Below are 24,694 nucleotides of genomic sequence, written 5' to 3'. Positions count from 1 at the left end.
CCGTTACCTAGGGCTTCCCTGCCATTACCTGGGGCATCCCTGCCCTTACCTGGGCTTCCCTGCCATTACCTGGAGCTTTCCTGCCCTTACCTGGGGCTTCCCTGCCGTTACCTGGAACCCTGATAACTGGCCATACGCCTATTTCTGGCTGGTGCGATTTTAGCAGAAAAATGAACACTTCATAAATATTCGTGGAAGTGGTCCCGGCGAGCTGGGCACACGGGGGGGGGGGGGGGGATGTGAGGGAAGCCAGACCTGAGAATTTCGGATTAAAACCTCCATTGAAACATCAGAAGCCCATAAAGCAAATGTTTTTTGGGCACTTTGTTCTCAGTGAGGTAGAAAGGAAGTCCTCAGACAACACTTTTGTTTCATAACTTTTTCATGACTTTCCGCGAAGCACGCGGGTGGTTTTCTTGCTGGACGGCCAACTGCCCAACTGCGGCGGGGATGGGCCCGCTTACCTGGCAGCAAGGAGGGCTGGCATTTTAGCTGATGGGAGGCAGGCAGCCGACGGGGTCGCGGGGTGACCCACGGCCTCGGAGTTTGGCTGGAATCTATTCATCCTCTCTTAGGAGCCTGAGGATAAGGCCCAATTGCGAGACATTTGAGGGACATTTGCAAGGGCCAAAAATAAGGACACCTTATGCTTATCTTGGGGCTCAGTCGGTTGAGCAGCTTAACCCAGGTAATGGCAGGGAAGCCCCAGGTAACTTGATCTCAAGTCAGGTCTTGATCTCAGAGCATGGAACTTACATAAGAAAAAAAAAAAAAATCCAACACCTTGGATGGTTCGGAAGGTCCTGGAAGGATTTATTTTATTTTGCTTTGTTTTGTTTTACTTTATCATTTTATTTTTATTTTGTTTTATTTTATTTTATTTTATTATTTTATTTTATTTTATCATTTTATTTTTATTTTGTTTTATTTTTTATTATTTTATTTTATTTTATCATTTTATTTTTATTTTGCTTTGTTTTATTTTATTTTATTTTATTTTATTTTATTTTATTTTATTTTATAATTTAGGAGGGAAATGGCTGCAAATCATTTCAATCTGAATTTGTCCCATCCATTGACCCGGATGACACCCAGCCGGGTAGATGGGTGTCATCCTTACCTTAAGGATGCTGTTTGCTCACACAGGATCAATATCATTTTATTTATAGTGACCAAAATAAAATGGTGGCATATACCACTAGCCAGAAAGATTAACTTTTGAGATGAAGACTCTACCAGGAAATCTCAGTAAGACTCTGAGTCCCTGCATTTTATATGACCTTCCACTGGTGACCAGGGTGGACGTACTCCTTATGGTGGGATTTGGGGAACCTGGGGAGGTGCAGAGCATGCCCACATGCTGCCTACAAGCCCAAGGTGCAATGTCACCGTCTCCCTGAACCCCTCCCCAAATCCCCAGAAGGGAAGCGGAGCATTAGTATTAACCCCGAGCGCTGTTTCCACAGCCGCTCCCACCTGAAGAGGGGTGGAGGGAACAGGTGTCTCCACACCCTGGAGGGCTGGTTGGCCAGCAGCGGGGAGCTGTGCTGGAAGGAGAGCGCTCGAGAAAATCAAGGCTGCATAAGTAAGTCACCTGTCAGGAGCCAGCAAGCACAAATAGAAATGTGCCCGCGGGGCGAGCCCAGGCCAGGCTGTGTCCCCACCTGGTCTTTGCCCCAAAGCCCCCAACTTGGAACCCTGTTGCCTCCTTTACTTCCCTCTCACCTCCCTTCCCTGGAGGCACCTGTGGCAGCAGCAGCACGGCCTGTGTGGCTTCTTGCACAGTGTCTCATGTGCCCAGAACAGAGCTGGGCCAGCCCCACAGTCCACATGCCGGGCTCCTGGTCACCTGCTGCTGCGGTTGGAGCTGCCCCAGTTGCAAACCCCAGTGCATCTATCTACCCGCAGGTCTGCCCACGGCCAGGTCACAGGGGGCAGAGCTCCCCCACTCCTCAGACCTCAGTCCACGTGGGCATCCTGCCTTCTATCTGCCGCTTCTGCCAGAGGCCTGGGGAGGAAGGATACCTCTGGTGTCTGAGGGCCCGGTCCTCCAGCATCTCCTAGAGCATTGTCTCCCTTTTCCCAGAGAACTTCCCACCCATCCCCTGACACCTCCTCCCCTGGATTCTCCAGCACTCACAGGCACTCATTCATTCATTCATTCATTTGCTCAGCCAGCATTTACAAAGCACCCACTCTGTGTTGCACGCTGTCACTCGTGTGGAGGTTCCACGCATGGGTAACAAACCTGCTGTTCTTATGGGGATTATATTCTAGAGCAGGAGCCCCTCAGCAGGTGTGCAGAAATGTAAGCGTGAGAAAGCAGGTGAGCGGGCAGGGATGACCGAGGGCAGGCAGCGTGGGGAGGGTCAGTGGGCTCCCTGGACGGGCAGCGGGGACAGAGCGCACTTCGGGGGGAGGGCAGCCGGGCACAGACAGGGACAGCCTGGAGGCAGAGAGCAGTACCTGGGGGGCTCCACGTGGGGGTCGGGTGACGCTGGCGTCGGCAGGACTCCTCATTGTCCTTTTCTAGTGTTGAAATGTATTTGACACACAGCACTGTATCGATTTAAGTCGTGCGGCACATCTGCGTTTGTGTCCTGCAATGATTGTCAGGGTAGCAGAAGCACTGCTACCACATCCCATGGCTGTCATTGCTTTTTCGGTGCCAGGAATAATAACAAACATCTGGTCTCTTAGCAGGTGTGATGGTTACGATAGATGCACCGTACGTTAGATGCATTAGCTCTCCAGGATTTATTGACGGCCGGTCCCAGGTTTGTCCCACATCATCTCTTGTTTCCTGCCTCCCAGGCCCTCATGACCATCACTCTGCTCTCTGTTTTTACAAGCTTGGCTCCCTTAGAGTCCACAGATACGTGATAGCATGCAGCATTCGTCTTTCTCTGACTTGCCCCCTGTACCTTAACGTCCTCAAGATGAATAGGTGTACCGTTGACCCTTGAACAACACGGGTTTGAACTGCTGTGGATTTTCTTTTACAAATACGGTACCGTAAATGTATTGTCTCTCCCTTAGGATTTTCTTGGTGACATTTTCTTTTCTCTAGCTTACTCTATGGTGAGAATGCACTGTACGATACACGTAACAGACAAAATACGTGTTCGTTGACTGTATATGCTATCAGTAAGGCTTCCTGTCAACAGTAGGTTGTTGGTAGCTAAGCTATAGGGAGTCAGAAGTTACACGCAGATTTGCAACAGTGCAGAGTTCAGAGAGCCTAACTCCCACATTATTCAAGGGTCAGCTGTACTTTTTTTTTTTTAACCCAAGATTTAACATATTATATTATGTTCTTGTGATTGGCATCCACACGGCCGACAGACACATGAAAAGATGCTCAACATCACGCGTCATCGGGGAAGTGCGAATCAAAACCACAATGAGATAGCAGCTCACACCTGTCAGAATGGCTAAAATTAACAACCCAGGAGGCCGCAGAGAGAGGGGAACCCTTGTACATGGTTGATAGGAATACCAACTGGTGCAGCCACTGTGGCAAAGAGTATGGAGGTTCCTCGGAAAATTAGAAATAGAATCGCCGTACGGTGCAGCAATCCCTCTCCTGACTGTGTATCTGGAACCAGTGAAAATGGGACCACAGACCCTGCAGGGACGTCTGTGTCGCACCCCACCCCAGCGAGGTATACTGTGACATAGCCTATTTCTAGGCTATTCTGGTTCCTCATCATTGAGGCGGTCATCCTAAAAGTACCAATGGCCTCGAAGGAAAATTATGTGTAAATCATTATGTTAAAGAAGAAGAGGTTCAAGTGTGAGTTTAAGTTTCCATCTGGAACAACTCATTATACTAAAGAATTGCCGCCCCGATGTCCCAGGAAATGAGAACGCAGTAAAAAAATATCTACCTCGGATGGTGAAAGATGTATCTCTTTACAGATCAATCCCCTTTTTGGGAAATCATTTAAGCAGTTTAGAGGGAAGTCTCTGTAGAATGCATCACCAGCGACTCTGTATTCTTAGGCTTGGCACCGAGTCTCTGCAGGACAGGTCAGGTTTCCTGTTCAGTGGAGATGAGATCAGGTGCCCTCGGGGACAGGCAGGCAGGCCAGGGCGCCCTCCTGCACCCTGCCCTGGACATGACCCGGGACCGCGTGGTTCAGCCCTGGATTCCACGGAGGGAGATTTCCAGGAGGCCAGATCCTCCAGGGAAGAGGTGCTTCAGTTAGTACAGGAAACACAAGTCACCTCCTCATTCTGCGTGGATTATTGCTGGGTTTTGTCGTATGGTGATGGCGGGACCTACAGATTTATGGAAATAAGCATCACTTGTGTAGTAAGCCCATGTTTGCACTTGGAGGAAAAGTGGTGCACAGAGCAAAACTAAGTCCGGGTTGGTTAAAGGCAAAAAAAAAAATAAAATATATATATATATATATATATATATATATATATATATATATATATATATATAAAATCAAGCCAGGAAAGTAGTTTAAGCAACAGGAATCTAAATTTGGAAGCAAGAATCCCTTTCTTGGTATGTATGACACAGGGTTAGGAACCACTGCCAACCCCAAAAAAGACAGAAGATACCCGACAGATTGAATCAGATAAATTTTTACTTTTTAAAAGAGTTAAAGGACAGAAAATTAGAACCCCGCAACGAACTAGGGACAATATTCACAGGGTATATGGGACTTGGGAGAGATCACTAGGAGGCGGCCAACACCACAGGCGCGAGAGGGAAGAAATAAAGCTTAGCCGACGCGAACGATGGTTCTTTCTCTCGCGCACCCAGATGGACAACCATCATTACAAATTGCTGATCCTAGAGTTCCAAGAACGTGATTTCAAAGGTGATCTGGATGCTTTTCGCCAACGTTTGTTGAGTGGGAGGAAGGGGCAGCTGGAGCAGGTTCAAGCTGGTGCAGCCTTGCTCAGGGCCTAGCAGGCGGCGCATGTCACGCTTCTGTTGCCATCGTACTTTATTGTGGCAAGAGGTCTTCCCGTAAGAGCTACGGTCCTAAGGGTTTGAGGGCACAATGCGCCACGTTGCCACCGGCACCAGGTGCACAGCACATCCCAGAGCCGCCTCACCCGGCTTGATTGAAACCTCAGGCCTGTCGAGTGGCAGGTGCCCCCCACCCCAACCTATAGCAACCACCACCCCTCTCTTTGGTTCCATGAGTTTGCCGGCTGTCGATGCCTCCTGTGAACGCAGTCATGCAGTCTTGGTCCTAATACCTGCCTTGTTTCCACTTGCATAACGTCCTGCAGGCCCTTCCATGTTGCCTCATCCTGCAGAAGTCCCGCCCTCTGGAAGGCTGAGTATGAATGAATACCTTATAGTCGCTTTACCTGTTCGTCTGTCAATAGACGTTTAAGGTTTTTGCACACCTAGGCTATTGTGAATGGCTGGGAACACGGAAGTATGGCTGTCTCTTCTAGATTCCAATTTCAGTTCATTTAAAAATCCTATTGCTTTTGTGAGCCGGCGAGTTTACAGAGCGGGATCATCAGGGAATAAACAAAGTGGGAAAAGAGAACTAGATGAGGACGCTCACTGCAATATAATTTGAAATGACAACAAATTGAGCACAACCGAAATGCCAAACCTGGAGCTCAGATAAACGTAGGTGGACCCTTCCCATTCTCGGGACATCAGGGAGATCTACGCCCAGCAGTGGACAGCACCCCATAGGTGACAAAAGCCACTGTCGTTAAGAGAGAGTGCTCTCATTTTTATGAATCCTCAGGTACCTAGATATGCAGAGAGAAAGCCTGAGGAGACGCGCGTCCCGCTGTAATAGAGGTTACCTCTTGTGGGCAGAGGTAAGGAAGCTGTCCCTTAGCACTCGATATGTCCCTCTGTTATTCAAACTGTTTCCAGTGAGAATATGTGACTTTCATCTGGATCAGCGTAAACACAATAGGGTATTTTCATTTTGAAGACGAGAGAAATGAGATATGAGGCCAGGGCTCAGTTGCACCTGCCAGCTCCCATTGAAAATCAGTATTTATAAACTCCTTCCCCAGTGAGCTGCATGTATGTAGAGTGTCTGCTTCAGTCTTTCTTGTATTTGACACACATTTATTGATTCCTAAAATGCAGAAGTATGGGGCTCGTGACTGTGGACCTTCAGAGACTAATAAGACAGGCCCTTTCCTGTTCAGAGCTTAGAGGTCACAGGGGAGCAGGCCAGCAGCAGCCAGTAAGGTCGGTGCTCCAGGCAGGGCACTGCTCCTACGTCCGAGCCAAGTGCTGAAGTGTAGAGGACAGGCCATTAACACCCACCCAGAGGATTTCAGGGGGGCCTCCTGAAGAGTGAAGAAGATTTCAGCAGGGGCAGAGACTGACAGAAGCATTGGACAAGGATGGGCATTCTGGGAAAGGTGGGAAGCAGGGACTCAGGACAGCACTGCCAAGCACAATGAGGCAAGTTCAGTGCAGTGGGAAGAAATGCACCTGGTGTTCCTTCTCTCACTGGTGTGTGCCTGCATGGAGTACCCACGTGTCTGGATGGATGGATGGATGGATGGATGGATGGATGGATGGATGGGATGGATGGATGGGATGGATGGGTGGATGGATGGGATGGATGGATGGATGGATAGGTGGATGGATGACAGGATGGATGGATGGGTAGATATTGAGTGGATGGATGGATGAGTGGATGGATGGGTGGACGATAAGTAGATGGATAGGTAGAAGGATGACAAGATGGATGGATGGATGGATGGATGGATGGATGGATGGGTAGATGATGAGTGGATGGATGGGATGGATGGATGGGTAGATGATGAATGAATAGATATATGAGAGGATGGATAGAAGGATGATAAGTGGATGGATAGGTAGAAGAATGACAGGATGGATGGATGGGTAGATGATGAATGGATAGGTGTATGAGAGGATGGATGGAAGGATGATGAGTGGATGGATGGATGGATGATGAGTGGATGGATGGGTGGAGGCATGAAAGGATGAGAGGATGGACGCATGGGTGGGTGGGTGGATGGAAGGAAGAAGGAAGGAATGAACACATAAGTGACTACAAGGTGCTGAACCCTACTAATTTTATTTCATAACATAGACCCTCAGACCTACAGGTATCTCTGTCCTCTAGCTAAGTGCTTAAAATCTAGAGGAACATGTCCACTTCCCTGAAAAATAATGTGAACATCATATCCATATAGATAAAATCTGTGAAGAAATGTGGAAAACACATGTGCACACACGTGTGCACAGGCACACAGACATACATAGGTGTGGATACACACAGATACACACACGTGCATATTCACACATTTGCATGCACGCACACATGTACACACACACGAGTCATGAACTACTTTTTCTGGCATCCTACAAAGTGCCACGCCCAGAGCAAGCTGCAGGAGCAAGGAGGCCGCAGGAGGCTCTGTGTCATGGTGCGAGTCCGACCCATTGTCTTTAAAGCAGAACCTCCCCTCCCCTAAACACTTTCTGACCTCTAGTCTGGCCTTACCCATAACTGTCACGAAGAGATTATGAGACCAAAGGAGCCACAGCAGAGGGATGCTTTCCAAAAAGACCAGACACCGCAGGATTCAGGTTCCACTATCGGGGACAGCTTCCTGCCACCGTGCACAGACACACAGACAGACGGCGCGTCAGAATCAGCCACGACCCACCCAGGGTGACCACGCTATGTCCCGATTCCAAGAAGGGGGAAATGATGGGCACAAGCTCCAGAGAGTGAGCAGACCCAGATCTCACGTGTTCCTCCAAGAATGAGTGGAAGATGTGCATCAGGTCTCAGAAACGTTTTCTAAAGCAACAGTCTCCAGCACAGAGTGGTCTCCAATCCACCCTGTGGACGGATATTTTGCCACCGGGGACCATGAGAACTCCATGGGCTTCCGTTGTTTACGGGCTCCCAGGGAGTGACATTTCCATTCAAAACCGCAGGCATTACTTTTTCCAAGGGACAGTTGGAGTCAGAGTAAGGCCAAGTACCGGCCCTGCCCACTCGGGAGCTGAGCGGCCTGGGCAAGCTATCTGCCGTAAGTTCCAAAGCTTCGGTGCTTTCTCCCTTTACCCACCAGACATAGGAAAAGTAGCTCTCTTTTTGAGGTAATCATATGGGATACAGTTGGCCCCCTAGTAAATGTTTACTCAATCTTAGCTGCTAATGTAATTAATATTCCTTTGAAGCCCATAAGCACACCTACTAGAACACTTCTGTTTAAACACGTTCCACTAACAAAAAGCTCCAGGGAAAGATGTCTTGCCCATTGGTACTCCTCTTGACTAGTGGCCTCAGAGCTTGCCGAATGCTTTTCAAACACGTTCTCTTAATTAATTGATCAGGAGTCGCTCTATATCTGGGAACGAGGTGGCCTTCGCCAAGCGTTTGTTGCAAGGTCCGACCTTATCTCTGTTGGCAGAGCTGGACCATCTCAGCAGAGCCCCAGAGATGCGATGCTTCTCCAAAATTTGTAACAAGCAGTGAGCTAGAACTTTCTTTTAGCAGGTGAATTGCTTTTCCAGACGGGCTAAGCCAGAACTGCTTCCCCGGCCCAGAGTTCCACGTATTTGCACCTTGATGTCGACCCTCAGCAGAATTCTGGAACATGTCCTAGTTACACAGACGTCAGTGGGAGCTTCGCGGGCTCTGATCAACCACCATGAATTCCCAAAAGGCACCCGAGTAAACTCCAAGTTACAGCTTTGGGTGGCGTCTCCAGCCTAGGAGATTGTGTCAATGTTATAGGATTAGGTCTCCTTCATTAGGCTGTGAACAGCTTGAGGTCAGGAAGTTCTCATGTCTTTGAATCCACTGCAATTCTTGTCACAGGATAAGGAGCCAGCACCTGCTGGCTGGTTAATTAAAGGAGTAAATGAAGGCATGGCATTGAGGAGAGTCTCTCCTCTTTTAGAAATAAGGACCGTGAGAAATGTGAACTGGGAAATAATGCGTGGAGGCAAATCCATAGCCTGTGAACGATCATGATTAATTAATTCATTGATGTCAACCCCAAAGGGAGAAATCCAGGTACCAGAGCGAAGCTATATGCCTTCCCACATTGTCATCAATGAGAGGCAGGGCTGTGAGAGTGTAGGTGGCAGGGTAAGTGTCCCACCCCGTCCCCGGGTGCACGTGGCGACGGGCACGGCGAGACAGGGCCTCCTGAGAGCCCGGGTCCTTGCCCCACACCAGCACCCGGGCCTGAGTCACAACAGAGCAAAGTAATGTGTGGATATTAACAGAAACATGGAAGGGTTTGCTATCCATTTATTTGAAAGAGTCCAGGTGTGAGTTCATCACAAACTCAGGGTGAGCTAAGCACATGGCAAGGATTCTTAAAATTGAGAAAGCGATTTACAACCGGTGCGTCCCTCCAGTGTCACGTGTTCCTTATCTCAGAAGTGATAGTAAAGGGACTTTTAGAAGCTAAACAAGACAAAGACAAGAAAGAAGAAATGTGAGAAAAGATGAAACTGTAAGGGTCTTGTCAGTAGTCTCATTTTTACTGGGCAAAACCAAACAACCTTAATGGGCTGGACTGAATTCATTCTGGCTCATGGGTCCCCTGGCTTACCAGGCAGCCCTTTAAAAATACATAGGGAAATATGGCTGATGAAATGAGTTAGTGTCTTTGAAACCCCACTAAAATGAGTAAAAAGCCTTAGGCCACTACGACCCAGAGAAGGCGAGAGGAGCAGGATGTGGTTGGTAGGCGCCCGGGAGCCAGGGGGTGTGGACTGGGCCAAACCGGCAGCTGAAAGTGGGCCTCTGGCTGGAGAGACCCAGCAGCAGGGACGGAGCCTGGCGAGGGGGGCGGCGTGGGGCCCCGGTTCCTGCGCACAGCAGCGAGCAGAGGGAGCAGAGGACAGTGGGCTGGCCGACGTGTAGACATGAAGCTGTGAGACCCCTGGCCCTGGGGGGCCCACACGGCGGGAGGAGTGTCGGACTCCAGAAGGGGAAGAAGCGAGGGGCTGCCTCCAAGACCTGAGTCACTCTGAGAGGACCACGCAGAGGGAGAAGGGAAAGGACGTGCCGATGGGCCCGGGGCTGCCCGCTGGGCTCCACTCTGCAAGACCAGCTCACACCGTCTGGCGGGAGGCTGGAAGGTGCCCCTGCGTGGAAGAAAACCCTGCACATACGGGCACTTGGGGCCCCCCAGTGAACTAACCGGGTTTCTGCCCAGGCACCTGTGCGGAATCCCATTGGTGTGTCTTGCAGGCTCTGTCCACGGAAACACAGTTATAAGCAATCGGCCAAGGATCCCCGGAAATTGAGGGAAGGCTGCAATGTTACAGAGGCCAAAGGGGGGGGGGGAGGTGGTGGTGAAAGGAATTTGCAGGAGATAGCAATGCATCAAAAGGAAAAAATAAAAGCATCTTCAAAAACTATGAACGATGATGACCTCAGAGAGAAAAGAGAAGCTATTATATCCAGGAAAGAAGACATGATACTATTTTGAAAATACATAACGGGAAGGAGCTCTTGGAAATAAAAATATACATTTTAAATACAGATGTAAATCGTAAAAATACAAAATAAAAAACATAAACTTGAACAGTTCAAGAGTTGGACGGTGAAGTCTTTCAAGGAAATTTCCAAGAACGGGGAAAGCTTTTTTTATTTTTGTTTTCCCTTAACTAGGCAAGAATATTCCGGAAAACTTAGAACATTGATTTTGAAATCTCAGTATTCATTCGTCAGAACCCAGGGAGAGACAGAGAAAACGGGGGGGGGGGGGGGGGAGGGGGGGGGTAGAAGTCCGAAAGGAATGATGCTGGAGCATTTGCAGGATGAGAGGATTCCTAGATTTCAGAGCTCCACGGAGGCCCCGGAGCAGGGCGGAGAGCACCCGGGCCAAGGGCGTGCCAGCTCCGGGGGCCAGAGAGGGTCCTCAGAGCTGCGGAGGGGAAGCAGGCCACACGGAGAAGACGGGGCCCGCACCTGCTTTGAAAGGTGGTAGTGGAAGGGTGGAGAGTATATGAGGATGCTTGTTGGTCTTTTTCCGAGGCAGTTGGGCCCAACGGAATCGCAACAGTCTCGGATTTTCAAGGCCTCCTCGATTGCCCGCAGAGCCATCCTGCCTCGGAGTGCTGACGGAGACTGTGCCCCCCTCTAACGAGGAAGTCTGTTTTTTAAAATGCAGGGGAGGGGATCCCTGGTGGCTCAGCAGTTGAGCGCCTGCCATCACCCCAGGGCGTGACCCTGGAGACCTGGGATCGAGTCTCCCGCAGGGAGCCTGCTTCTCCCTCTGCCTGTGTCTCTGCCTCTCTCTCTCTCTGGGTCTCATGAATAAATAAATTTAAAAAAAAAATCTTTATTAAAAAAAAAAAGTGCAGTGGATTTGGGAAACGAGGGAGAAAAATAGCCAAGTCGCAGAAAAGTTGTTTCCAGGAAGCCCCAAAAGAAAGTTGGAAAACCAATCACATAACCAAGTTCAGAGACGTCAACACGATCCAGACATGTAGACATTTAACATCGCAGCGGGAGAGAAGATTCCTGTTTTCTGGAATTATATCTATCATAACACCACCCATAGAACGAGATAGGGTTCATTTAACCCCATGCCGTGATTTCTGGAAAGATCCAGGAGGAACCGTGTGTGCGTGCGTTTCTGGGTGTGCGTGCACGTGTGTGTCCCAGGGAGCTGACGTCTCATGTTCCGGAGCGGAAAGCCGGGATCTAACACGGGGAAGTCAAAAAACAGCAGAATAAGTTTATTATTTTTAAAAACAAGAGTAAATGTCAAGAGAGAAAGAGTTTGAGGCGGTTCCTCTGGGGTGGCGTCCGAGGACCAGGAGCTGCTGGTTAGACCCCGAGCCGTGTGGAGGGACGTGACGTTTCCTTCGGTTCATGTTTTGCATGAAATATATATATTACAGGTCATACCGGTGCAGGATGTGGTTTTGAATATTGTAGTAGAAGGATGGAAAGTATAGGAGGATGCTTGTCTTTTTTTTTTTTTTTTTTTTTTTTGTGGAAGTATATGACTTTGAAAAGAAAAGGTAAAGCCTGGAAAAATATATGCCGACTGTTAGTAGTTAGAATCCGAGTGTTGACCAAGCGATTTTTTTCTTTCTCTGGTTTATATGACTTCTAAGTGCAAATTTATTTTGTGATACATACGTTATCACTGAGAAAAACTTAAAAGGCTTTTTTTACGCACGTACACGTGCACACGGAGGATGTTCGAGGCTCGGCCCAGAAGGAGGATTTGCCCCCCGTGGGAGCGGGGCGGGTGCCCGGTGGGGTCTGAGTTCCCACCCCGGGGAGCACCCGGGCCGAGGAGACGCAGCGGGGGGCAGGCTCGTGGGCAGCCGCCTGGGACCAGCAGCGCCGGTTTAGACTCTAGGCTGGGGCTCGGCCGTGGGCTCCCCGAGGGCAGGGACCGGCGTACTTGCACACACTCTGCACGCGCGGGTGGGTCGATGTCCATTGGCCAGAACGGCCGGAGGCTGCGACAAGGAGGAGGACATGCAGCCTTTGAGAGGCAGAGCGGGAGTCGGGACCAGCCCTGCCCACGGCCCTACCCACCCAGCCAAGCCTCTGCTCGACCGTCACACCTGCCCTGCCCCACAGCGGCCCTTCTGCGCCGTGACTCTGTCGTTGGTACAAGTCGTTGGTGGGAATGGGGTTTCTGCGTGGGCGGGACTCTGCGTCCTGTCGGCGGGCACCATGAGCCCCGCGGAGACCCACGTCCCTGTCACCCGGCTGGTGGACGATTACTGGGCCAGGCTGCTGGGCAACGGTGGGCATGGGGCAGCAAGCAGAGCCGGGGCCCTCGCCCTCTCCCTCTGCGTGGCCACAACTCACCGAGGCCCTTGACCAAGTTTCCAGAAGGAGTAGTTCTCTTTTGCATTTATTTTTGTTTTTAAGATTTTATGTATTTATTCATGTGAGACACAGAGAGAGAAGCAGAGACACAGGCAGAGGGAGAAGCAGGCCCCATGCAGGGATCCCGATGCGGGACTCGATCCCAGGACCCCGGAGTCACGCCCTGAGCCCAAGGCAGGCGCTCAACTGCTGAGTCACCCAGGCGTCCCCATCTTCTGCGTTTACTGAAGGGCTGAGGGGTCCCCACTGTCGTGTTTATGCTGAGGGCTAGTTACCAAGTCCCCTGAGTGGCTGGAGTCCCTTGGGCAGAGCGCAGTGCCCCTGCTCGGGGGGGTCTTGGGGTGTCTGTGAGCATCCTTGGGCCCCCTCAGGGCCACACAGCAAGCGGCCCCACTAGGGCATCCGCCACCTGGCCTGAGACCCCAGAAAGGAGCCCGGCGGTGTGCCTGGAGCAGCAGGTGGCCGGGGCCAGCCTCTCCGCGCATGCATGCCCCTCGCCACAGGGCCGCCCCGACACTGACGTGGCCTCCTCTGTGCTCCTCAGGTATCTCTGGGCTCACAGATTGACCTGCAGAAAAAGAAGAGGCGGGCGCCGGCCCCCCCGACGCCGCAGCCCCCGACGTCCAGCCCCCTGGTGCCGCCTCGCACTCAGGACAGGGAGGAAAACAGGAAGAGCGCCACGGGTGAGTGCGCCGCGTTGCCGTCTGCACGCCTCTGAGCCCTGCCTTGCGTGGAATGGTAGCACCGCTGTTAACTCCTGCAGCCGCCTCGCGGGGCCGTTCGCTCGGGCAGCATGTGCGCTAAGGAAAGAAAGTCTGGAAATAAACACTCGCGGGCTCCCTCGGTATCTTACAGGCATCTTTCCCGGGCATCGTGTAGGCAGGTCGCCGGGGAGGGGCTGGGGGGTGGTGAGGGTAGAGGATTGCTGAGGATGGTCAGGAGGGGGTGAGTGGCTCTGGACCACCGGACGGGTGAGCGTGAGTGTGCACGTGTGCGTGTGTGCACGTGTGAGTCTCCTGATGGAAGGATGCTTGGTCCTAGGATGACCTCCCTGGAGGCTGTTTTGAAAGACGTCTTGTCCCCAGCAGATCTAGAAGTCAGTCGACAGCAGTTGCATAATGTCTTGACTGCCCAGTTGGAGTCGACCTCCAACACCCTGATATTCTGGGGGAATAATGAAGCAAAAGGAAAGAGGATGGAATCGTGAGACCTGTGAGCAGGGAAACCTATTAGATCATGAGATGCCACCTCCTGGTGTCGCAGGTGGCGGACAGAGAAGTGGCAGGGGGTCTCTAGCTCCACAAGCTGGGGACCGTTAGTTTAATTTTAAGACCCTCCAGTGTTTGTTATTCCATTTGTGTGGGAACAACAGTGGAGCAGAGGCTGCCTGAGGTTGCAGGTGCATCTGCTCATCACAGAGGCCATCCGAGGGCCGGGCCCTGGGCCACCTACTCCACTGGGCATCCTCACCTTTTGCCCTTGACCCCATGGCTGTGGCCCCCAAAAGGAAGACTCCCAGGGATAAGCGCTTGCATTGCCAGTGTCTGAGACTCTAATAACGAGCTAGTTGGCCGTTTGTCAGCTTCTGTCCCCTGGTCGACACCTCCCTGTTGGCCCGCGTTTCATGCCAGTTGATCCCCTTTACCAGAGGGAAATACACCCAGATTTCCAGAACACACGGTCAGCAGCTGCTCAGAATAAACCTAGTCGTCTCCTCTGTGGTGATGAGACCCCGGCTCTCCCGAGCTCTCACCCACTCTCGTGGTAAAGGGGTGGCAGGCCTCGGAGCCTTCTCCTCTAATGGTTCTTCCGGGGACGAATAGACGATGCTCATCCAGACTGCCAGCCCGAGGCCCCTTTGCACTCTGAGATAACAGATGATGTCCGGCCATGGGGACGTCGGTATCTTCCCACGTCTACAAAACCCTAATCAAGAGAAGGAATACGTGGGTATGTCTCTCAATGAAGAAATTACTTGTTAATTTTTTTTATTGATAATCTGATGACGGGCCTGAAGCACAGAACCTATGAGTTACTGCACGACTCTAAAACATAAAAGCCCGAAGAAGGGGTTTTTGAAAGAAATACTGGGAAGGATGACGTAAGACCCAAGTGATTTATGTGGCTTTGTTGTATTAAGTCATTGATCTTCAAAAATCTTATTAGCAGAAGATAGTCATTTTCATATAAAATGGCAGGCGGGTGCCCCGCATGTCAGCAGAGCACCGAGGGCTGCCCCAAGGTTCCGGAGGCCGGATGGAGCAGGACACCGCCCTTAACTCTTTCTCCAAGAGTTAAATGGGCTTAAGGAGGCCAGCTCAATTAGTGGCCACAGGAGTTAGTAGATGAAGTAACAAGAGGAAGCTAAAAATACATATAAATAAATCCTAATCAAAAGTCATGGGTAAAAAAGGAGTTCCTCTTAAGGGGACAGAGCCACTGAGGGGGTTTTTTAAGAATGACTTCAAGCCTGGCGTTTGCGAGTAGGTGTGCCTGCCAGAAACAAATTGCAAACGAGTAGATATTTTCAAATTGGCCCAAGGAGAGGACGCGGTGTGTGTAAAATGTTCAAGTGTGAGTGAGGTGGGATTTGGTGTCGTGAGGTGGGATTTGATGCCTGGTGAGCTTGAATGTGGGGCTGGGCGTGGCTGGGTCTGTCGGCAGATGTGGTTGACTTCCGTGTGCAGCGAGGCCGATGCTGGTACCAGGTGTGGTTGCCTTTGGTGCCGTGAGCCTGGATTTGGTGCCTAGTGAGTGTGAATTTGGTACCACGCATGGCTGGATTTGACACTGGGTGTGGCTGGATTCTGTGGCAGGTGTGGTTGAATTTGATGCGTGGTGAGGGTGACTTTGGGGACTGACTGCCGTTGGATCTGGTACCCAGTGTGGTCAGATCTGGCGCTGGGTGTGGCTGGATTCGGTGCCACGGGACTGGATTCGGTGCTGGGTGTGGTTGGATTTGGTGCCACGAGATTGTTTTTGATGCCCGGGTGATGAAGGCCACGTGTCTCCCACTGGAGGGCAGAGAGTCTTTGGGCTTAACCTTCTGAAGTAACCCCCGTTGATTCCATGTAGGTGTTGGACGGCAGGTGCCACAAAAGCCTCCCAGAGGCACTGGCCGGGGGCCCCCCCAGCTAGTGCTACCCCCACCCCCACCCTACCCTCCTCCTGACACAGACGAAGCAGAGCCTCTCGGCTTTCCCGGGGAGAGTGCTGGCTCCGAGGCCTTGGACCCAAGACCCACACGTACGTGCCTCTTGTTTTCTTTCCCATACGTGTTGACCGCCCATCTCTCTGGTCACTGGTGTCAAGGCGGGGTTTCCAGACTTTCCATTCTTGCCTTGGTGGTGGGGGGCCTGTGACTTCCCTCTCCAGCTTTTCTTTCTAAATGCTCGACGCAGTGTGTCCGACTTAACAGTGAATGCACCCGGAGGGCCATGCAGGGGCCTGGAAAGAGTGACTTAACCCATTAATCCTTCGCTCTGTGGTCAGACCCCCGCCAGCATCGCCTGGCGTGGGTGGGGACCGTCAGTCAGGGGCTGCTAACCGCAGTGTCCGCAGGGGGCAAGAGCCCACGCGATCCGGCTCAGCAATTACTACCAGGCGGTAGTAGCGGTTCCCCGCAGAAAGGGAAACTGAGGCAGCAGAAGGGGAAATAGCTTGAGTTCATGTAGCAGCGGCCAGGATTAAGAGTCTCGTTTTCTGCTTCTTGTCGCCCCCTGACTGAGACAAGGCTGCGTCTCCGATGTCTCCTGAGGTTGCTTCGGACGTTACTAAGTACCGTGTATAGCACTCCTGCCTCCCCCGGGGGCAGGGGGGTTAGATACTTAGCATATATATTCCGATGGCGCCACGGGCACGCGAGCCTGTGCTCACCCTTTGAGGCGGCTCAGCGTGGTGACGATGCTTCGTTATAAAGAGGCACGTTCTCGATACAGCGGCGTGCCACTCTGTGCCCCGTCCCACGAGCCGCCAGGGCCACCGGGGGTGCAGCCTCGGGCGGGGGGTCACACTTCTCTGCTGTCATGCCCCTGGGGGGCTTCTGTCCCCTTTGGGAGGGCTGACTAGCTCGCCGCCGGCTTCTGGGTAAAGAAAGCAACCGCCAGCTGCGTCCTCTGCCTCTGCGGGATCGGTCACCCCGACTCGGGCCTCGGGCCTGACAAATGCTGCCTCTCCGTCCTTTCCCGTCCAAATCCGTGCGATCATCTTGACGTCGGGCACCCTCCTGGAAGCGAACGAGGTCTACGGGGATTGAAAAGTGAAAGATTGGACATGACGGTCGGGAAGGTGACCGCCCAGGCGTCGACAGCCCCGGCTGCTCCATCGCAGCAGAAAGAGGGGCTCCAGCCCTCGTGCCAAGCCCGCGAGCTTCAGGGGCGCCGTGGCCGCGTCCTCCCTGGGGGACCCAGTGCGGGAGGAGGAGCCGAGGGAAATCAGCAGTCGGGGAAAAGTCCCGAGGCCGGGAGGTCGAGGCACCTTCCCGGGGTGGGGCGGCCAGGCCTCGCACACCTGCCCGCACCTGAACTGATGCCAACTCGCAGGTCCCCGCTCGCTCCCGCCCCCACCCACCCCGGGCCTGGGGGGCATCATCAGCGTGTGGTGTGTGCTGGGGAGACTGGCAGGCGAGATTTGGGAGGGCGACTTCCAAAGGCTCCCCCCGCGGTGTCTACGTGGCTGTGAAATCACTTCCCGGCCCTGTGCCTTCAGAGAACGGAACCAGGAACAGACACAGACTTCTTGCCTCGTGACTCTGCCCCTGTGACCCCAGACTTGGGCCCGGGGTGCTCTCCCCATGGGCTCCTTGCCCCAGATACGTGTCACCAGACTCCCCTTGGCCCTCTGGTTGTAATTCCCTCTCCTTCTCTCCCCTTCTCCATCCCTCTCGTGTGCCCACAAATGCCAGTAGCAGAGTGAAGAGGAGCAAGAAGAAATGGGGGGGGGGGGGCTGTGAGGTAGCAGCACCACTCTGCGCAGCTAGCTGGAGCTCCACCAACGCTCCTCCTCCTCCTCCTCCCTCCTTCCCTCCCTCCTCCTCCAGGCTCCTGGCTCCCAGGTGCTCCCACACCTGAGCTTGATGCATCCAACTCAGAGCTTTTCTTTTACCAAATGGGCAGGACTTTCCTGACCATTTTCTGCAGCATTTAAAACCGGGATCTCCCGGCCAGCCAGGCAGAGAGCGACCTGCCTTCTTTGACTCAGGACTTCAGAGCAGTGAAGGAAAACAAATCCTCTGTTGTCACCTGTGTCATTGTCCCACGAGGCGTTGGAATCAGAGGACGCCTTGCACCTGTCTCACGGGAGCTAACAGGCTGCTGGCACGTGGAGGCTGGGTGTGAAACCGGGCCCCTTCCTGGCACATGCATCTCACCTGCTCTTCCAAGTCAGACCTGTGGCTGTTTGTAGCTGCCTGGAAGGGAGCTCAGCAGAGATGTTTCTATGCCAGCCACCAGCTCTCGGACGTCTCCTGAGTTTGGTGTTAGGCCTGCGTTCCTTAGAAAAGAGGTGCTGTGCTCCTGGTGGAGACTTACCCCCAGGACCCGCGAGGGCCGGGCGGTCCCCACGGTGTCTCCCACGTGACCTCTCGCTCAGTCCCCACCGCAGCTCAGGGTGGAGGTTCTCTCCCTGGGAGAAACTGAGTCAAAAAGACGTAGGTCGCTGACCCGGGGTCTTACCAGGGTTTAGGTAGGGCAGGAGGTCTCCAGAGGGTATCTCGTCCCGCTGTCTCTGTCCTGTCCTCCTCCCTACAGTTTTCCCCACCGTGCCAGAAACTCCCACGAGGATGTCTTTGGCTGTGCGTACTCCTTGTTAGTTCTGCAACAGATGGTATAGTCCAGCCAGGTTATTAAAAAGGGGGAAAAAAGTGCATTTTGTTGAAAACTGTGAGCTCGGCCAACCTCACAGAGGAAAAGGATGAAAGAGCTGATAGATGCTGCTCTGTACACGGATGGAGGAAGATGCAAGAAGAGAAGTGGGTCTAATGCAGCACCACCTTCCATAATCCATAATCCCTGGAACTTCCTGTTCTGGCCTGACCCCATCTCCGTAGGATCTTGGTACAGCCCCTGCCCTCGTGCTTTGCTGGCAAACCCCCCTTTGCAGCTGCCAACGTTCCCTTCCACTGCCAGCCTCCCCTGGCTGACCGCAGGCTGGTACTGTGGGGAATCTGGGTGCCCTGTGCACCACATCCAGACACTGGAATTTTCAGAGGAGCAAGACAGACCATCTCTTCTAATGGTTTCACGGGAACATTTCCCAGGTGCCCCCAACTGCGGTTTCTGTTACGTCTCATCGACCACAGTTGGGTAAGACACTGCCCCAGTCTTTGGTGAGAATGGAATCACCCAAGGTGATGGAGGCCCATCCCGACAGCTGGGGACAGGGTCAGCTTCTCTGGTGTGTGGAAGTCACTGGTCAACGCCGGAGCTCTGTGACCTGGAAGTGTCGGGGATGCGTGCTGTGTAAACAGCCCACAGTGTCCACTATACTGGGGTTGCAACCCAGTTGCCATGTGGAGCATGTAGGGCATGTTGTGAGTGGGTGCAGAGAGAGGACCGTGTGCCAGTGGCGAGATGAAGTGGCCACGACACAGCCTTTGCCAAGTCAGCTGGTGGCCAGCGTGAGGCGCGAGTGCCCAGAGCTCTAGGCCGTGCTCTCGGCCATCTCCCGAGGCAGAATCAGGCGGCCTGTCCCCGGGTCCTGCTGTCAGCTCTTCCTGGCAGCTGTGGCTGGGATGGCCTGTGGAGTGTGAGACGGTCTATGCCTATTACACACATAGGAGGAAAATGTCTAAGCTGTGTCATGCCTCAGCCTCATGGCACAAAAGTCACCGTGAGTACAATTATAGTAATGGTGCAGTGGTGCTTCCCGGGGCTGTGTTATGCAATCGTGTGTTTCGTGTGAGTAAGCTTTCCTACTAACCTTTCCACATCTAATCATGTAAGTGCTTCAGGTGTATGTCTGAACCAGTGTAATTGTGCACGTGGATTTTTTTCTCCCCCCGTATCTTTCTAACCAGCTTGCTTTCTGATGACATTGGATTTTAGTGGAAGCTTTGTTGTGAGTGATGATGATGATGGAGCCTAGGCCATGAGCTGCATTGACTTGTGTGTTTGCAAGATTTGCAGAGCTGGTTTTGATTGGGCTGTTAACAAGGCATCTGTTACATAATTCCAGTGAGAAGACCCTGGAGATTTAAAGATCAATGCGTAGAGAATTCAAATTACAGATCCTCGATGTGCTTTGTATTTTTAAAATCAAACCATTCAATGACAGTCCTTCTATTAGACATTTTCCTATAATAGGTTTGAGTAAATCAGTCTTTCCTTGGCTATCCATCGCTGCGTAGTTGGCAAAGGATTTTAAAGCCATGCAGGAAAAAATGGGTCACTGTCCCCTGATCTAAATGACCTGTCAGGTCAAAGCACCACTGGTGACACCGTGGTGGTTTCTAGGAGGTTGGTTGTGATTAAGTATCCTGTCTAATGGATTTTAAGGAAAGTCTAAGACAGGGAAATAAAATGCAAGAAATCAGCTAGCCTTTTTCAATTAGAAATAGTAATTTGAGTTTGCTTCATGTAAAAATTCCTAATAATAATAATTCTTATGTTAGGCCGTGTGACTCAGCAGAAGAACTGAGAATCTAGGAGTACGTTGGGCACAGTTCAGTGGTTTACTGGCAAATGGCTGTAATCAAATCCCCACACTCCGGGCCAGATGCTCACTAAAGGCTCTGGCTCTGTGATCAGCCATGAGCTCGCCTGAGCACAGAGCATAAAGCAGGAGAAGAGAGGCAAGAGTTTTGCTGATGCCCCTCAGTTGAGACCCGTCCTCTTTTTAAAGTCACCTATCATCGTAGTCTAAAATCTGAACCAAAATTAAACCCTTGGCGTGTCTCAAAACAAAGCAGTTAATCTTCAAGCTTGTGACACAAAGACAATTCTGGGAGTCTTGCTCATGGTGGAAGCACCCTTGAAGCCTTGCAGGTGTGTGGACTTCACAGCGAGCCCAGGGAAGCACTCCTGCAATTGTCGGGTGTTTGTTTGCTGCTTTCCTTCCCGGGGCCAGAGAGCCAGCCACACAGCCTCTCCCACTGTCATGGGAAAGGGCGAGCATCCAGGAAAACAGGAAGTGGGTAGTGAGCAAATAGAAGGAAACTGGTGACTGTGAGAGCAGAGCCTGTCCCTCCTCAGCAGTGCATTGGAAAAAAAAAAAAAAGTGCATTGGATCTTTAGCTTGTTGTTATTGTACCTTGAAAACCATGAGATCCACCCAACATGAACTAAATAAAGGCTGAATGCTACTTAGAAGCAAAGCAGTGAGACCCATGGTAGAGCTATGGATAGCATTTTTAAAACTACGTGAGCTTACTTCCCTTTGCTAATTATTTTCCAGTGCTTTATTTACAAGCTGCTATGTCCCTGACTTGAGAGAGAATTGAAAAATTTAGAGACGAGTCACATGCAGCATGTACGCACTGGCCCTGGCTCACGGCAGCTAGTGAGAACAGACTGTGGAAATCTCAGGAATTTTGCAAGCCAATCGCTGAGTGGGACCGTTATTAAAAGGTCAATTATGTAAGCCGACAATTAATATTTAAAAAAAAACATAGCAGATATTGAAAATTCATCACTCCCTAATGATTTTATGATGTTACTGTTTGTAGAGTTTTGAGGTTAAATACATACAGCGAGTCAATATGATTCAATAACTTTATGACAGTGAAAATATTATATAACACTGCACATCCCTTCCCAATGCCACATTCAGCGACTGGCATCCATAGTTGGAGATCAAGAATCATAGAGGGTTGAGAGAGCTGAGGGTTACGTAGAATCTACAACAAAGAGAGGTGCCTAGGTCACTCAGTTGATAGCATCTGACTCTTGATTTTGGTTCAGGTCATGATTTCAGGATCCTGAGATCGAGCCCCAGGTCAGGCTCAGCACTCAGCACAGAGTTTGCTCTCCCTCTGTAGTGCACTCTCTCTCTGTCTCTGTCTCTCATAAATAAATAAAATCTTTAAAATAAATAAATAACTTCTACTGTTTAAGAAAAATAATTAAAAATAAAAAATTATATTATCGCTTATAGATTTTGTGCTATCCATGCTCTAGATTTTTTTTTATTTTTATTTATTTATGATAGTCATCACAGAGAGAGAGAGAGGCAGAGACATAGGCAGAGGGAAAAGCAGGCTTCATGCACCAGGAGCCCAACGTGGGATTCGATCCCGGGTCTCCAGGATTGCGGCCTGGGCCAAAGGCAGGTGCCAAACTGCTGCGCCACCCAGGGATCCCCTATCCATGCTCTATATCAGTAAAACTTTATCAATCTACTGATCGATTCATCGATCTGTCCCTTTTACTTTTTCCAGGGAGCTGGTTCCTAATCATTCACCCTTTCTACTACTGCAAAAGAATAGCAAATAGAAGTAGGAATGCTGATAGCAAACTTATCTTTGGTTTTCATAAGCTGTTTGCCAAGCCCCACGTGACACCAAGAATCTCAATGGGTGTCTGTATCTCTTGAAGCTTCAACTTGTAACATGAAGTCAGGTTTAGGCACAAAAACGTTTTTTTATTTTTTTTTAAACCTCAAAAGATATAGGAACTTCTTTCTGAATTCGCGTAAATTTAAGTTCTTCATGGAAGTAAGGAATGGACAGCTTGAGTTTTCAGGATAGTTGTTAAATATCATGGCTTTATTAGTTCAAGAACAAACAGAATAGGAATGAAGCATTCTGTTGCTGACACTAGTCTTCTAGATTATTGTTTTAGGATTTGTCTAAGTAGCTTAGGCTACTCACATGGAATGGCCCTTTCTCAGATGGGTCAGTCTCCCACTGACCAGCCTCTCCAAAGGGTGTGCTACTTCAGAACAGTAGACCTCAACACGTATGTGCAGATGAGGTCTTTCTCCAACTAAGCAAATCAATCCGTGTTTTCTCAATTGATGCCTGAGCCCTGCTCAGGAACAACATTATCAAGGTCGGATGGATTGATCTGCCATTGAGGGTGTCATGAAATAATATTATCTGTTTTCCCCTGGAGCCCTGCAAGTAACTTGGACGTTTTGGCCAAACAGTAACAAATGGCTTTTGCCTACCAGCTGGCCATCTCCACCTGCAAGGTCTTTAAGGTTGTAGTAAATCTGATCGTTGTATTTGACAGGCTAAAAGACAGCAGTGAGTTCAGTGATGCTTATGATCTGGTTCTTCCAAGGGACAGAACTGTGTACGTTGGATCAGTAGACCTTTTTAACAACTGACATCCACAAAGAGTAGGAGGAAATAGAGGAAATGATCATCATATGACGGGGCCAATAACAACACCGTCTACGCAGTGTTAAATCTCCAGGGTCCGGAAAGTGGGTGAAGTTGATGATGTCTATTTTTATTTTTTTATTTTTTGCCAGGGTTTGTGTTCATATGTTGCAATTTATTTCCCTCCCACAGTGTATTGCTGTGCATCATTCCCTCCTCATGCCAAGCGCTTCTGATGGACGGCCCTTCCTGGAGCTCCTTACCTCTGACTTTCCCTGTGCCTCTGCTGTCCTGACTCTCCTTCTCCTGTTCTTCCACCTGTTGGCATAAAAGGGCTCATTTGTACCCCCTGCAGTGTACTTTCTCTAGAATTTACATATAAATGTGTAAACAACAGATTTGTGTGACCGACATTCTTATTTCCTCACGGGAGGTCAAGCCTTGTCTGTGCAGATTCTAGGTTGATGACCTTGACCTATCTGAAATGACCCTTTCATTGGTTCATAAGTATGTTTCTGTTAAGAACCTTGCTTTATTCTGATTCATTATCAATTCACATTTTTCTTACTTGATACTCGATTGCAGAATATCTTCTCCATTTAAAGTAGATTGTGGGGACGCTGGGTGGCTCAGCGGTTGAGCATCTGCCTTCAGCCCAGGCCGTGATCCTGGAGTCCCGGGATCGAGTCCCACATCGGGCTCCCTGCATGGAGCCTGCTTCTCCCTCTGCCTGGGTCTCTGACTCTCTCTCTCTCTCTCTTTGTGTCTCTCATGAGCAAATAAATAAAATCTTTAAAATAAATAAATAAATAAAGTAGATTTGTCCACAAAGTGACCAGTGTAGTCAGTTTAGATACACCTGAAATATTGTCTACCTGGTAAAATTTAATTGCTTAAAATACATGAACTTTCTATATACAATCTGGAGGAAGTCACAACTCATACACACATATATATATGCATAGACACGTAGACACGCACACGTGCATATACACAGTACACATACACACACACACACACACATACATTCACGGATACGTAGGACCCAGCTTTCTTTACTGTGTTCTCCACCATGTAGACAGTTTGCAAAAAGAAGACAGAGGAAGAAGGATGTGTCCCACTTCATCCGTTAATTATGCATTCAGTCATTCACCCATTTATTCACCAAACATTGAGAACTTGCTTGATGCTAGGCATTGTGCCAACTTTGGAGGCTAGTCCAGTGAAGAGCACGTGGCCTTCATCTGTGAAGTGACTCCCCATGTACGTGAAAAGAAGTAATGATGATTCCATTGGATAAACACTAGTCTGGAGGTTTGTCCAAGTTCTGAAGATGCTCAAGGGCATGACAGCCACGTTCGCACGGTAGTGTTGCCTTCTCTTTCTTTCTAGGAAAGTTCCCTTTCCTATCTTGAGGAAGCCCATCCAGTTATTGAGAACGAGTCACCTTGGCAGCCCTAAGGCAGACAGAGCAGGTGGAAATAATCATGTTAAGATTCAGGATTTATGAAGAAGCTGTGCTTGCTTTGATTAACTCTGATCGTCGTACAGAGACGCACTTGAACCCGAGAGGCTTATCATGTTTCTCTCCAAAAGATTTTTTAAG

The 24,694-nt window shown here is 50.5% G+C and overlaps 1 protein-coding gene across 1 annotated transcript in view; it reads left to right on the top strand.

Moving 5' to 3' along the window:
• The window catches only part of LOC112661527 (protein cordon-bleu-like), a 143,872-nt gene extending 120,388 nt beyond the window's left edge, over positions 1–23,484 (top strand). The window contains exons 7-8 of the mRNA XM_035701358.2: positions 13,372–13,510; positions 23,281–23,484. Of these exons, the coding sequence (XP_035557251.1) occupies positions 13,372–13,510; positions 23,281–23,324 (183 nt within the window). The 3' untranslated portion in view covers positions 23,325–23,484. The remainder of the gene's footprint in view (positions 1–13,371; positions 13,511–23,280) is intronic.
• Positions 23,485–24,694: the final 1,210 nt, after the last annotated feature.

Source organism: Canis lupus, chromosome 18, assembly GCF_003254725.2.
Source record: "Canis lupus dingo isolate Sandy chromosome 18, ASM325472v2, whole genome shotgun sequence".
In the NCBI taxonomy this organism is placed as follows: domain Eukaryota; kingdom Metazoa; phylum Chordata; class Mammalia; order Carnivora; family Canidae; genus Canis; species Canis lupus.
This window is presented reverse-complemented; position numbering and strand designations above follow the sequence as displayed.